Below are 15,485 nucleotides of genomic sequence, written 5' to 3' on the forward strand. Positions count from 1 at the left end.
TGGCTACAGGCTGCTGAGCATGGTCAACATTTCATGTCCTTTGCCCAAGTTACAGCCCCCAAGTAAAGATGACCTGGAGTTGCATGAACGGGCCTTTGTTCACTGCTCCTAACTTCTTTTGTGCGCAAGCTCACCAGCCATCAACAACTACAATGTGTTCCTTCTCTTCTGCCTCTGTCACTACATTTCACTGGGATCTGCTGAGGTTAATAAATCACTGGAGACAGAATATTATTGCCACATGTTCAGTTGGACAAAGTGAGATAAAAAGCTGATAAGGGAATTATGTACCATATCTTAATTGTGTAAGAAGGAATACAATGCATAGATAAACATAAGGAAAAACTCTCTTCATAGTGAACCACCCTAAAAGGGGATAGGATGGGGCCAAGTATCAGTTAAGCATTTTCTTGCAAGTATTGGGACAAAGTGTTGAACCTGAGGGCTTGTGTAAGCAAGTAGTAAAAGAGGCAGTACTATAGCTTCCCTGCATGCCAAGGCCACTTTACACCTCGGGCCATGGCCCCATGCTCCAGATCTTGAGTAATCTGGCACAGCAATGCAAATAAAGCAGCTTCTGCAACATATTTATGCAAGTCGGCTTGTACTTCACTGGCACGATATGCAGTCCTTTTTCTGGCAACCTTCTTCCTAAAGACCATGCCACCTACCCCTGCACAGGCTGCAGGCATCATCTACTGCCCAGTGTTCCCAGTTGGAGATACCCACTCTGGCCAAAGAAGATAGGTTCCGGATGGTCTCAGCTCCATTCCCTGAAAAAATCATTTTGTGGAATGATGTGCATATAGCTAAAGAGATGAGGAGAGTTTCGAGGTCAAAGGAAACATAAAGGGATCAAAGAAGAGACCAATAAGGAAGAGGGATGGGAAATATAGAAGTGAGGAAAGGAGAAAGATAACTGTCAAGGAATAGACTGGACTAGAAATCTTCCTTCTGATACAAGCAAGTTTTTCTAGGAAGTACAAGTCACTAGGTCTTACCTCCTGAGGCTTTGTAAAACTGTCAGCACATTACAGGAAGGTAAGTCACGTTGTTTTGGATATATTTTGACACAGAGGGCACAGATTATGTCTTCCACCTTGAAGTCCTTACTTTTGAGAATTTAGAGGGGTTTTTATATACATATTGTTGACATTTTGTGTTATACTACCAATCTTTTAATTGCACCACACCTCACAAATTTTCAACTTGACATGACAAAGCATCCTCTGTGATAGTGGTATTGCATACACTTTCCCAGAGAAGCCCAGCCTTCTGCTCTGAGGTCTTTAGCCATCACTCCACGCTCAGGTCAGACAAGCCTGGGTATCTGGGGCATGCACGGAGTCAGGGACCAGATTTTCCTCTAGCTGCAAGAGGTATGAATCATTTTTGCTTTGTGAGGTTGGCCATCCAATCTTTCCCAACTGATATTTTACTATCTCCGCTGGGCTCTTGTGAGCGTCAGCAAAGGGATTCAGCAAAGCCTTCAGATTCTCACTGTGTCCCTGCCGCTGAGACTTCAAGAGCCACTGTCCCCTGTTCTCTTTGCAGCTGCAGTGCCACTGGGAGCAGTGGGTTTGGAGGGCAGGCTCCCAGGGAGGTGGGAAGAGGGGAGAGCTTCCAGCCAGGGCTCCGCCGTGGGTGGGAGGTGACAAGGGTGGGGAAGAGTGTGACAAGGGAATCGGGGAGGCAGAAGCCCTGCAAAGAGCCAGGTTTCTGCAGGTGGGTGGTTTGTTTTCATTCTAGCGCTTTGGCTGATTAAGGGCGGGACTCTGAGCTGAGAGGCTTGGCTAAAAGGCCAGAGCAGTGCACCTGCAGGAGCACATCACAAGACTGGCTCCCAGTGTGCTGGGAGGGCTTGGGGTATCGGCAACCTGACTGCTTTGCAGCTGAGCGTCTCCTTGGTGCGCGAAGTCAGTGGTGGCAAGACAGACACGCTGGTCAACATGAGCATGGCAGGCAAAGTAAGCAAAAGTGTATATTTGAGAAGGTTCTTCACTGCAACTGTGAAAGCAGTTTGAAATGCCGTTTCTTTCCAGGAACACCGTAAGTCCTGGTAGTATAGCACAGATAGTTTTGGAGGAAGCTAGTACAGCAGAGCTGCCTTTACTTGTAGGCTGCTGTACTCTCCTAGGAAATGGTTGTTACACTTTTCAAGGCAACAATTTATTTTATTAAACACTGGGCCAACTTAAGGTGACAGCACCAGAATAAGAATAATCTTCCTTTCCCCAGGGTTAGCAAACTAATTTTAATCTTTCATTGGACAGTTTTTAATATGATACAATGTATTAAGTATTGAGATCAATGTATTTATCAGCTCTATCATTTTCCATTCTAAGATCCCACAGTGATTTAAACTATTTTTAGCTTCTTTATAATTCATATCAGTTTGTGTTCTAAAAGAAACCCGACAGTTAATATTGTGTTAAATTTCAGGGTGTAACTGTGCTGATGTTAAAACAATCATGAAATTTGAATATGTGTATAAAAAGTCTGGAATTTTAGCTAATGAGGAAAAGTAAGTATCACATGTAATGCAGTACTGAGCTGGGACTGAAATTAGTATTTACATCTTTGCTAGCAAGTAAGTGACAAGAGAGATGTAGGTTAATACCACTGCTGAAAACAGTATGTTTTGCTTCTTGCACTACCTGAGAGATACCAACATACACACAGAGACATGCAAGAGAGGTTGATGGACAGGAACCCAGATATGGAAAATGAGTGAAGGCATGTACCTTGCCGGAATGTGCCTTAAGAAAGCGTCAGGATCATTTGCTGTTTACTGCCAGCTGTCTTCAGTATTCTAAAACCAAACAAAATAAGAGGGGGGAAAATTTTGCTCTCTTTAATTCTGCGATACCTCAAATGTAAAACAAATTGCAGTTCACTTGTAGGTAAATTCACTGAGTTCAGTCCTCTGCCCAGCCTTGGACTGAGGACAGTAAATGAAGTGTGGTGATATAGCTAAACTGCCTTGTTTTCACTGTGTTTATCTTGGAGTAATAGGTGAGTTATTGTGCAGTTTATGTGATCAAGCAGCATAATCTTTATGCTCTGTAAAAGGGTGTGTTTCTGACTTATCCTCCCCTGCTGCAGTAACTTGTAAGGCTGGTAGAATGTAAGAGCTGAAAAACACCCTGTTACTCCAGCTAGTGCTTGCCTTAATAGATGAAATGGGTGATAGTGTGCTGTTGGTGCATCTGTGGGATCCTGTTACAGTCAGTAAAAGCTCACAGGGAGTCAGCCATCAGAAGAACACATAGTTAACCAGTGTCTAATTGTTCTCAGAAATCCACAGTTCTTGGTTACCTTTGTTCTTATAAACACTGTGTTTTGCACGTGCAGGCTGTGAAATCATTATTGTGCTGTGTGGGATACAGTATAAATACAGAAGTATTTTGTTGGTTTGTTTTTTTTTTAGTAAGCTCCCTAGAAAATGTGACCCTTTAAAACGTGATCTTTGGCCTCACTGGTGAATTTTTTACTAATCATGCTTGCATTTGACACATGAAATGTTAAATGTAATGCAAACCTCTCTAGAGTCTGTCTTTTTCAAAGTGTGCTCTTTCCCACTTCAGGTTTGGCTGCTGAAAATGCACTATTTCCTGTGTTTGTTCCTAGTAATTATTTGCTTTGTAACCAGTTGATAATTTGTTGATAATTAGACATTATTTCTACTTCTATTTCAAAAGCTTTAAAACTAAAAAGTTGTTTTATTTGGTTTTCTTGACCTGAGAACTCTGCAGCACACTGGTGTTAAGTTGTCCCAGTCATGCAAGATACTTACGCATGTGCTAATCTTGCATCATGGACTCAATTTGCCTCCATTTCCCTCTCAAGATAATGCCACCTGAATGTCTGCAGTCAGTAGGACTTAACGGAGTGACTGAAGACTTAAGAGTGCCACCATAATGGTGAAATAGAAAATCATATTTCAGGGCCTGGAGTCCTTTAAAGTCCTGGGATGGGCAGAGACCACCAAGGAAGAGCAGGAATGAATATGGGGACAGAGAAGCCCTGCTACCTTTGAATACACTAGGAGTGAGCTTACAGGGTGGAAACCTGCCTCAGAGCCTGGGATGAGGAGTGGACAATTCTCCTCTCTTTTCTGAGTGCGTTTTTCTCTGTGGCAGACTATCAGAGGAGCCCTGAGGCTCGTCAGCACCTGGACAAAGCCTGCGGAGCTAATGGACAAACTACAGCCTAACAGAAAAAATGCTGTATTGGGTGTTGGGAGTAACCCCGCTTGAGTTAAATATTCCTTTTGAGAAGCAAGGTACCTTAGCACAGATAATCTTGCACTAAAGGGACTGTTGTTAGATTACCTCTGTATAGTGCTATGTCATTTTACATTGGTGTCCCCTCAGCCATCACCTCATGGGTGAATTTGGGCTGTAATAAAATATTTATAAACAGTATTAGGCTCTGAATTCCATTTTGAACAATTTTGTCAGTTCCCAACACGGGCAGTTCTAGGCAATACAGACTTTATCACAGCCCAGTATACGGCATCATTTAGTGTGCCATCTCAAAGAAGACACCAGTAATCCAACACAGCAAAAATAATTATCCACGGAAGTTAGAAACAGAGGAGCAATGAAGATGGATAAGGTATACAGTTATCTTAGGAGACTATTATACATGTTGCTGAAAACTTCATATGACAGAAATATGAACAAAGTCAGACATGATCTTGGGGGGGGGGGGGAATAAATGGGCTTACACTGTGCTTTGGTGTTGGCTTTTTTTTGTGTTTTGCACTTGGGGGGGTTTGTTTGTTTTTTTCCTGTAATTTCCCCACCCACCCCCAATATGAGCAGGAATTTCACAGGCAGAAATGTAAGTATCTATCTCTGTGGTGACTTGTAAATGCAAGTGCTATTCCCTTTTTCTTTTCTCTGTTTGCAGGTTATTAAATGCAAAGCAGCAGTAATGTGGGAAGCCAATAAACCCTTTTCTATTGAGGAAGTGGAAGTTGCCCCACCAAAAGCACATGAAGTTCGCATAAAGGTACTAAAATTAAAATTTAAAACAACTATTATGACCTGCATTCTATCTTGCTGTTTGTTAGAATTATTTCTATAAACTTTTAGGATCCAGTCAGAAAACGTACAGGTGAGTAGTTACTATTCAGTGAACTCTTACAGAATGTGCTTCAAGTCCTAAATTTGATCATGAGGTTCTTGTAAAAAAAAAAAAAAAAAAAAAAAAAAAAAAAAAAAAAAAATTAGGGTTGGGGTTTTGTTTACTAAGACACCTGTGCTTCTAATGGGCTGAATAAACTACAGGACAAGGCAAAAATCTGAATCTCTTGTAGCATGGAGCAAGACATTCTCTTTTAGTTTGTTTGAATCTGTGCTACTCAGTAGGGCTGGGAGCTTTCTTTTTTAAATGAGTATTGAGCATCTGTTACATTTCAGGAACTTTTACAGTGGAATACAGCGGCTCTTTTCATTTTAGAGCAATTTCAAGTGTTACACAAGTGAGGAGAACCCTCTCATGGGGTTGATAACTCCATTTGTCAGAATAAAAGTTTTAACGACATACCTGAATGTTTCAAAAGAAATACCGTTGTATTACCTGCAAGAAAAGGCAAAATGTGATCTATGTGTAGCTAGCCTAACTTTTTGCATATATAACATAATGTATACTTAAAATAGATTATTATATATAACAACATTATTATATATATGTATTATACCGTGATACCATATTTTATATAACATTATATGATATATTCCAATATAATCTAAAAATAAGGAACATAAAATATGTATTATTTCTGTTTAGAAATAACGTGCTAGTTAATCTATATTTACATAATTTTGAAATACTTCTGTATTAATAGCTTTTTCTATTCATGTATTTATATATAGATATTAGAAATAATTTTATTCTGTTCTTCATATATGATTGTATTGCTAGAACATAGGTTCTGCCAGATAATCAGGCTCCCTATAGAGCTCAGTAGTGCATAGCAAACATTAACAAAATGCCTTGCTTTGTAGATCAAAGACTAATACAAACCATGCAAATCATGAATCACACAATCAAAATTTTACTTGTAGATTTTTTGTGTGCACAAGTGATTTTGGAGGGAAGCAAGTGACTCCTCCAAGTACATGATATCATTTCACTTCAGCATGTAACATGACATAGTTAAATGCTAAAACAATCTTGTCTTTCCTCTAAATCAGATTGTGGCCACAGGGATCTGTCGCTCTGATGACCATGTGATAACTGGTGGACTGGTTATGCCTTTTCCAATAATTCTTGGGCATGAAGCAGCTGGTGTTGTGGAGAGTGTTGGGCAGGGAGTAACTTCAATCAAACCAGGTATGAAATTGTGCTGAGTTTCCAAACTGTTTTAAGTCAAAGATGATTACATGTGTGAGTACTCATATTGCAGAGGAAAATGCTCCAACTCTTGAGATTTTTCAAGGATTCTCTGAAGGATACTACATGCTATTTATATCTTTCTGTGTTCCCAATCTTGATAATTTTCAGATTGTTCTATTCAATTTATTTTGGTTTTGGCAAAAAGATCTGCACCTTGCTTTCCCCTTACATAGCACTTTTTCTGTCGTGGGCTTAAGCAGATAGATTCTTTGCCTTTGGTCATAGGAAATCAGGTATTAGCTGCAGGTTCTTTAAACACTGTTTACACAACTAATCTGTCTCAAGAATAAGGCAAAGCACTAGACAACATGTCAGAACACCTTCTTTTAATTCTCCTAACAGCTAAATAATCCATTAACTTCAGTAGACCAGAACTTAGGTCTGTGTGTTTGAGTACTTCACTTTAAAATATCAGGGCATGATGAGGGTGCCCACCCTGCTGCAGGCTTTGCTTGTGTGCAGCACCAATACAGGTGAGTCAGCACTGCTTGCTGTGAGCTAGGTCACTCTGAGGACACTTATCTGGACCAGCTCTTCTTCTTGCTACACTCTCTTTGAACCACAGTGGGTAGATAAAATCGGTGAAAGATGCTGATTTTCCTCCGACTGCTACAAGATGAGATGGGAGATATATACACTTTTACAGGACCGAACAAATTCTAAGGGCTAGATTATTAATACAAAATAGGCAGTGAACAAAATCTGCATAGAAATGCTCAATTTTACCCAGATAGTTTGTTACAGTACCTAAGTAGTTCACTTTTAACACCTCTGTGCTTCCAGTGTCTTTGTTCATACTGGCAACAAGTATGAAGTCTGTCCAAAGCAGGTTGGTATGTGTGAGAAGAAAAAGTTTTATAAGATTACTGCTTTCACTCCAAATATGTATAATTCAAGCTTCAGTGATAGCTCTAACTGCTTTTTCTCTTATGTTTGGGTTCATAAAGCACTCTGTTGTCTAATTCTAGCTGCCATGTGTTACCAGGTGAGCTGAAACAGCAGCCCTGAACAAAAAATCATGTTTCTTCGATGTTGCTTGATTTATGACTTGAAGTTCTAAAAAAGGCTCCAAGATTTGTAAAGTTTCTTTAGCAGAATGATTACTAAGCCCATGTCGCAGTTCTAAGTTAACTGAGGGTCAGGGTAGTGGGGGCATTTCATGTTCTGTAGGCTTTTTCCATTTTTAAATAGAAATCAAAGACTTCCCCTAACTTTCAATGTGCCGAGGGTTAGCCACATTGTAGAACTGCCAAATCAAACTGACCTGTATTAGGGATTACCTGTTCAGAGACTTAGTGTTTCACCATGCATTTTCCACAGCAAGGATGTATAGCAGTAAAAGATTGCATGGGAAGCTATGTGCTACTTTGTTCATCATATACTTGTGATAGAGAATGTGGTGGCTTGACCCTGGCTGATTACCAAGTGCCCACCACTCCCCTTCTCAACCAGACAGGGGAAAGAAAATACAACAAAAGGCTTGTGGGTTGAGGTAAGGACAGGGAGATTATTCAGCAATTACTGTCATGAACAAAACAGACTCAACTTGGGGAAAATTAGTTTAATTCATTACCATTCAAATCAGAAAAAAACACCTTGATTGCCTGAGTTTTCTGCCTCCTCCCCCTGAGCGGCGCAGGGGAACAGGGAATGGGGCTGTGATCAGTTCATCGGATGTTGTTTCTGCTGCTACTTCCTTCTCACACTCTTCTCCTGCTCCAGTGTGGGTCCCTGCCATGGGGTGCAATCCTTCAGGAACAGACTGCTCCAGTGTGGGTCCCCACTGGGTCACAAGTCCTGCCAGCAAACCTGCTCCAGCGCCGGCTTCCCACAGGGTCACAGTCTCCTCCAGGCATCCACCTGCTCTGGCGTGTGATACTCCACAGGCTGCAGGTGGATATCTGCTCCACCATTAACCTCCATAGGCTGCAGGGGCACAGCCTGCCTCACCATGGTCTTCACCGCAGGCTGCAGGGGAATCTCTGCTCCAGTGCTTGGAGCACCTCCTCCCCCTGCTTCTCCACTGAGCTCAGTGTTTGCAGAGTTGTTGCTCTCGCATATTCTCACTCCTCTCTTCTGCTGCTGGGTTGTTGTGGGGTTTTTGCGCAGAATTTTTTTCCCCCTTCTTCAATATGTTATCACAGAGGTGCTACCACTGTTGCTGATTAGTGTGGCCTTGGTCAGCGGTGGGTCCATCTTGGAGCTGGTTGGCATTGGCTCTGTTGGACATGGGGGAAGCTTCTGGCATTTTCTTACAGAAATCACCCCTGTAGCCCCCTGCTACCAAACCTTGCCATGCAAACCCACTACAGAGAATTAGAGATGTTGTCTTAGCTTGTGTGTGCCACTGCTTTGCTGACAAATATTTCATCTGCCTTTACTCCAATGCAACAGTAACCAGACTGCAAATAAGAAAGACTCAAGGGCTGGCAAATTAATGATTAATTTCCCATTCTTTGTATGCACAATTTACAGCCCTGTTATCTTGGCACTCCAATTTTCTGTCCTAGTGGTTGTCAATTTTTATCTCTGTTTCTTTACCTGTTTGTTTTCCTTTTAAGTAGAAGATGCAATAAACTGTTGAATGAGTACTTTATGGATGCTAGTAGCCAACAGAGGTTTATGACATAGCTCAGACTCAGGTCTATGAAAGACAGCAGGAATTTTGCATATAGAAATTAGTTGTCATAACTTTGCCATAATGATGTCCTTTATGAGAGAGAGATGGTTTATCTTCCAAGGGCAGCAGAAGGAAATAAAATCAGCACTGCACTCCTAGTGCACATTTGCCTAGGGATTAAGTACACTTTCTTCATGTTTTTACCTGCATGCTTCATTTGCCTTTGCTAACGTTCTGTCATTACTGTTTCATTTGTAGGAGACAAAGTTATTCCACTCTTTCTTCCACAGTGTGGGGAGTGCAACACCTGCTTAAGCACCAAAAGTAATCTGTGCAGTAAAAATGAGTGAGTTTTCCTGTTTATCAACAACCCTTATTTGATTTTTATTTATACAAAACTGATATTTCACTTGCCATTATTTCTGGTCATCTTTCAAACAGCACTGGTTCAAATGTTGGATTAATGCCTGATGGCACCACTAGATTCACCTGTAAAGGAAAAGCAATTCACCATTTTTTTGGTACAAGTACCTTCACTGAATACACAGTAGTGCATGAAACTGCTGTAGCCAAAATTGATTCTGCTGCCCCTCTGGAAAAAGTTTGTCTAATGGGCTGTGGATTTTCAACTGGTTATGGGGCTGCTCTGCAAACTGCCAAGGTAAGTATCATGGCAGATGTTTCTGGTATCTCATGGAGTCTGTTCAAGATTGTGTGGCCTTCAAGCAGGTTGTCAGCATGGCAGCCAGGCAGAATAGACTCCACTGAGTCCAGGATGGAAAGAATTGCAGAACCATAGAATGGTTTGGGTTGGAAGGGACCTTAAAGATCATAAAGTTCCAACCCCCCTGCCATGGGCAGGAATACCTTCCACCAGACCACCCATCCAGCCTGGCCCTGAACACTGCCAGGGATGAGGCATCCACAGCTGCTCTGGGCCACCTGTTCCAGTGCCTCACCACCCTCACAGTAAAGAATTTCTTCCTAATATCTAATCTAAATCTACTTCTTTCAGTTGAAAGCCATTTCTTCTTGCCCTGCCACTACAGGTCCTCGTAAAATGTTCTTTACCAGCTTTCTTGTAAGCCCCCATTAGGTATTGGAAGGCTGCAATAGTGTCTCCCCAGAGCCTTCTCTTCTCCAGGCTGAACAACCCCAACTCTCTCCGCCTGTCTTCACAGGAGAGGTGCTCCAGCCCTCTCATCATCTTTGTGGCCCTCCTCTGGACCCGCTCCAGCAGCTCCATGTCCTTATGTTGGGGGCCCCAGAGCTGAAGGCAGTGTACCAGGTGGGGTCTCATGAGAGCAGAGTAGAGGGGGAGAATCACCTCCCTTGACCTGCTGGCCATGCTTCTTTTGATGTGGCTCAATGTACATCTGGCTTTCTGGGCTGCAGGTGCACACTGCCTGGTCATGTTGAGCTTCTGTTGGGTTCTTTTCCACCCAGACTTTATTTGTGCTTGAGATTGCCCTGACCCATGTGCAGGGGACCATGCACTTGGCCTTGTTGAGACTTGCTGGGAGTGCACTCAAGCCCAGTGTCCATGTTGCTGAAAAAGATGTTAAACAGTGCTGGTCCCAATACTGACCATTGAGGAATGCCGCTTGTCACTGGTCTCCACCTGAACGTCAAGCCATTGACCTTTGACTGTGACCATCCAGCCTGTTCCTTATCCACTAAGCAGTCCATCCATCAAATCCATGTCTCTCCAATCTCAGTTTAGAGACAAGGATGTCATGCGGGACAGCGTCAAAAGCTTTGCACAAGTCCAGGCAGATGATGTCAGTTGCTCTTCCCTCATCCATCAGCACTGGAACCCTGTTGTTAGAAGGCCACTGGATTTGTCAGGCATGATTTGCCCTTAGTGAAGCCATGCTGGCTGTCACAAATTGCCTCTTTATTTTCCATGTGCCTTAGCATAGTTTCCAGAAGAACCTGGAAGATGGTAGTTCTTTGCCTACTTCAGTTTATCTGTCTCTAAGGTACTCTGAAGTCTTAATTCAAAATCCATAAAAATACTCCTTATCATTTATTAATATCATCCCTAGAAAAAATGTTACAACAGAGGTGATTTGTTTCATTTTAATTCTGGGAATACATGGAAGCCTATATATGCAACACTTAAAATCTGTAGCAATATATGACTGTGACTTTTACAGCTGTCGCTGTGGCACTACAGCACTGGAATATAAAGCATCATAAAAAAATGTGTATCTAAACCTGAAGCTGAGACATGTAATGAAAACCTGGTCTCAGATATGTATTTTTACGAACAATTTATCTTAGTCACATGTAGGACTATACTGCAATAGTAGGTATGCATGTGCCAATTCCTTATCAGCAGGTAATCTCTGAATTACAAGAAGTAGCTTAAGTGAAAAAAACATGTTGCACTGTTTAAAAAAAAAAAAAAACAAACCACAAAAAAAAAAACCCACAGTGTAATTTACCTATACTGTAACAGCATGCCATGTTTCTGTCATTATTATAGGTGGAACCAGGCTCCACCTGTGCCATCTTTGGCCTTGGAGGAGTTGGCCTCTCTGTTGTCATGGGCTGCAAGGCAGCTGGAGCTTCACGCATCATTGCTATTGATATCAACAGCAACAAGTTTGCCACGGCCAAAGAGCTGGGAGCCACAGATTGTGTCAACCCTAAAGATTTTGAGAAGCCTATTCACGAAGTGTTGATTGAAATGACCGGCCATGGCGTAGACTACTCCTTTGAGGTCATCGGTTGTACTGAAACCATGGTATGCAACCCAAAACTGCCGTCAAATGAGGTGTTAGCTTGTCAGCTCTCTCTTCACTAACACACTAAGCACCAGGGGTGAGGAGCCTAAAGTTATTGGCAAAGTATCAAGCTAACTTCAAACCTGTTTGCCCCAGCAGCAAATCTTGCATGACTCCAGGGTGTCCCTCTGTTTCAAATGCAGACTGCAGCCTTGGCCTGTTGCCAGCACAATTACGGTGTCTGTGTGATTGTGGGAGTGCCACCTGCAGCACAAAAGATCACTTTTGACCCCATGCTCCTCTTCACTGGTCGCACCTGGAAAGGGTCCATCTTTGGAGGTAAGGACTTGGAAAGATACGATTTAACTGGCTTGGGAAACTTGAAACTCCTCTTGAATGAAATAGGATATACATAAATTCATTGCTTAGGTTGTCCTGTTGGAAGTAATATTGATGCCTGTTTTGCTGACAAAGCAGCACAAAGGGAATAAATTATGGGAACTGTTAGTTAATGGCAAGAGAAGGAGGGAGAGGAGAAGAAGGAGAGAAGAGGCAGAGAAAGAGATAAAAAGACAAAAAAATAGAAAAAGGGAAAAATATGGGAGAAAAGATGAAAAAATGAAAAAAGAGAGAGAAAAAGAGGGAAAGGTAGAAGAAGACAGAAAAAAGGAGGGGGAGAGGAAGAAGAAGAAATAAAAATAAAAGAAAAAAGAGATAAATAAGGAGGAAGATAAGAGAAAATAACAAAGGGAGAAACAAGAGAAAATGAGGAAAAGAAAAGGAGGAGGGGAGAAAAAGAGCAAGAGCAAAAAGGAGAATGAGAGTGATAGAAAGACAGAAAGAGAGGGAAAGAAAAAGGGAGTGGGAGAGATGGAGAGTCAGGACCCTAAAGGACATTGGGGTCTGATGATTTCTGCATAGGTCAGACCCCAAGCTCAGCCCCTTGCCAGCTGCCATAAGTCCCTTCCAGTTCTTTCTCCTTCCTGAGCTATCCCAGCAGGGTCCCATGCTCAGCAAGCTGTAGTTCACTCAACACAATGCTGAAGGCCACAGAAAACTTGTTTCCAACAACAGGTTTCCTCACAACCAGTTCCTTTGATCTATTCAATAGACACTGAATAAAATAGCAGAGACAAACTAAGTTCCTCTGGAAGGGTTTCCTACTATGTGAGACAGCTTTATCTAATACTGCTTGTAAGAAAAGAAAGACACATCCACCCACTTTCCCTCAGTTTTGACCAGGCAATCAAGTTTCCAGTTACCAACACTGAAGTCAGCACTCTGGCTTTTGTATGATGTGTGATTTACTGGACAATGTATCAATAGACAAGTTAAATATTAAATCAAATAAATGTTTTAATTTAAATTTAATATTTTAATTAAACATTAGTTTAATTTTAATTTAATATTTTAATTTAATTTAGCATTTAATGTGGTGGCAGTCTGGCTTCTTTAAAGATTCAAATTTTTACTGGTCAGTAAAAGACTGGGTTTGTCATGTGTAGAATAGCTGCATTTCATCTGTGTTTCTTCTGCTGGCACTCTGTTACAAAGGTTACATGCTGCAACATTTCATCATGCTATATTGCTCTAGAAAGTTTACTTAAAAATTTAAGCTGCCATGGGTTTTATCTATTATCACATGCATTTAATGTTTCATTATCCGTTGTCTGTGTGGTCTTTTTTCAGGCTGGAAGAGTAAAGATTCAGTCCCTAAACTGGTTGCTGACTACATGAAGAAAAAAATTGTTTTGGATCCATTAATAACACACACACTTCCTTTCACTAAAATCAATGAAGGATTTGATCTGTTAAGGACAGGGAAGAGGTAAACATTGTTTCATTGTAAAGGTTCTACAAAATTATCTAAAGGAACTGTACAGTAACACAGAGTATGACTGCATGGCAGAAAATGGGGAAGGCAACCCACTACGCTCCTTAATCTGGTCCAGTCTGTGTCCATGGGTTGCAGTACAGTAACAAAACAAGTAAAGCTTTAGCTTTTGAAATGCAGTGGGCCCCATCTTTCCTTGCAGAGGAACTTTCAGACTCTAGTTTGAGCAAAGACTCTGGGTCACAAAGGGAGAAAAGACCACACAAATGAGGAAGTCCCTTCCCATTACCCATTGGAAAAGAGCACACAAGCAAGGGAGCCTGGGAATGCCAAGCTGTAGGGTGCCAGGGCTTAGCTACATCACATTCCAAGGAATGTTTTAAGATGAGGAGCAGGACCACAGAAATAGACTATGTTTACTGGAACAGCAACTCACCATTCCTCCTGTGAGTTACAGAACAGAGCCCCAGTGCAATTAGTCCTACAGTCACTGGGTAGTTTACCTTAAATTTCATACTTTTTCAAAAGGGAAAGTACTTGGTGTATATATACATTGGAAACTCAGAATTTAGCTCTCATGCATTCCTGTAATATTGTGAGAGTTCAGCTCAGACTCTTTTCATAGGGTGTTGAAATAGGAAGTTAGTTGAAATTGACAAGATTCACCACAGGAATAATTGAAAACTCTCCTTGGTAGAAGCAGGAAATACAAATTATTTTAGGTGTTACTTACTCTAAATATAAAAATCATATAACAGAAGAATTTAGCCCCAGAGGTTTGTTCTCAGGTTCTAACTGTGGCAGCACACACTTCATTCTTTGACTGTCCTTATTTTAGATGGGCTGTAAATATTAGTTTTGGATTTTAGTGTAACACACAGGGGAAAGTGGTGAGGGCAGAGGTGCCATCAGCTTTGCTAAAATACTGACAGTTAATCTGAAGACAGAGGCATGTTGCAGCTGACAGTTTTTACCAAGTGAGACACTTCAATGTTTCAGTGCAGACTAAGCTGTAGGGTTCAGAGGTTGCCCTTACAGCCATTTGTAACTCCAAAGATGTGTCAAAGCCTCCCTCCAAGGACTTCCCTGGCTATATGTGGTGACTAACTGCTAGAAGCCGTGCACTTCATGAGTGAAGGCTTTGCAATCTGGCATGCATTTTGTTCTCTGCATCTGCAGCAAAGTTTGCACATCTGTTGTCATTCTGCTGCAAGCTGGAGCTGGGGGGAGCCGGGAGGGAGTACCCTAGTTGACAGCAATAGCATAGATTTTCAGAGAAAAAGCAGTCTTTGGCTGATGTCAGCCCAGGGGCTTTTCTACAGTCACTAACTTGTCATTTAATCTTGCAGTATTCGCAGTGTCCTGGTGTTTTAGGACTCTCAACTGATAAGCAGCAGATGGCTCAGCACCAGTACAAAATTCATTATCCTCTGATACAACTGGTATGAAAAACAAAGACATTTCTGAAAGGTCTACCACCATCAAGCTCAAACCCTAGACTTCAAGCACAGCATTTATAAATGAAATAATCTTTTTCCTCCTACCTCTTCCTCCTGATTCTTGCTTTAAATCCTCTGTACTGTGCTGCAATTTTCTTTTAATAGTCAGGACTTGGTGCTGTCACAGGTGTTATAAAAGGTTTGGATTTTTAAAGATGTCTTTCAATATGGAATATTTTAATAAAAGAAAACTGAAGAAAACTGTTTCTTTGGGCCTTCATAACACTGCAAGCTTAACAGATTTTTGCATGCAGCTCAGCACAGTAAAACTCTAGGTAAGAACTATGTATTCATCCTGAATAATTTTAGTATTCCATTATCTGACAGGCAAGGAAATTACTGCAGAGATTAGAACTTACGGTGAGCATATGTTTGAATTAATAATTTCAGTA

The 15,485-nt window shown here is 41.4% G+C and overlaps 1 protein-coding gene across 2 annotated transcripts; it reads left to right on the top strand.

Moving 5' to 3' along the window:
- The first annotated feature begins 778 nt into the window (after positions 1-778).
- Positions 779-15,294, top strand: LOC102053771 (alcohol dehydrogenase 1). Of its 2 annotated transcripts, none has more exons than XM_027812045.2 (9): positions 779-1,041; positions 4,918-5,019; positions 6,207-6,345; positions 9,287-9,374; positions 9,470-9,689; positions 11,520-11,780; positions 11,964-12,099; positions 13,450-13,588; positions 14,944-15,294. In XM_027812045.2, exons 2-9 carry the CDS (start codon positions 4,942-4,944, stop codon positions 14,966-14,968), a joined length of 1,086 nt encoding a protein of 361 aa, XP_027667846.1. In that variant the 5' UTR covers positions 779-1,041; positions 4,918-4,941; the 3' UTR covers positions 14,969-15,294. The 2 variants fall into 2 exon arrangements, with proteins under 2 accessions (XP_027667846.1, XP_005443885.1); XM_005443828.3 differs by lacking the exon at positions 779-1,041 and adding an exon at positions 1,692-1,967.
- The last annotated feature ends 191 nt before the right edge of the window (positions 15,295-15,485 follow it).

Source organism: Falco cherrug, chromosome 1 (genome assembly GCF_023634085.1).
Source record: "Falco cherrug isolate bFalChe1 chromosome 1, bFalChe1.pri, whole genome shotgun sequence".
In the NCBI taxonomy this organism is placed as follows: Eukaryota; Metazoa; Chordata; class Aves; order Falconiformes; family Falconidae; genus Falco; species Falco cherrug.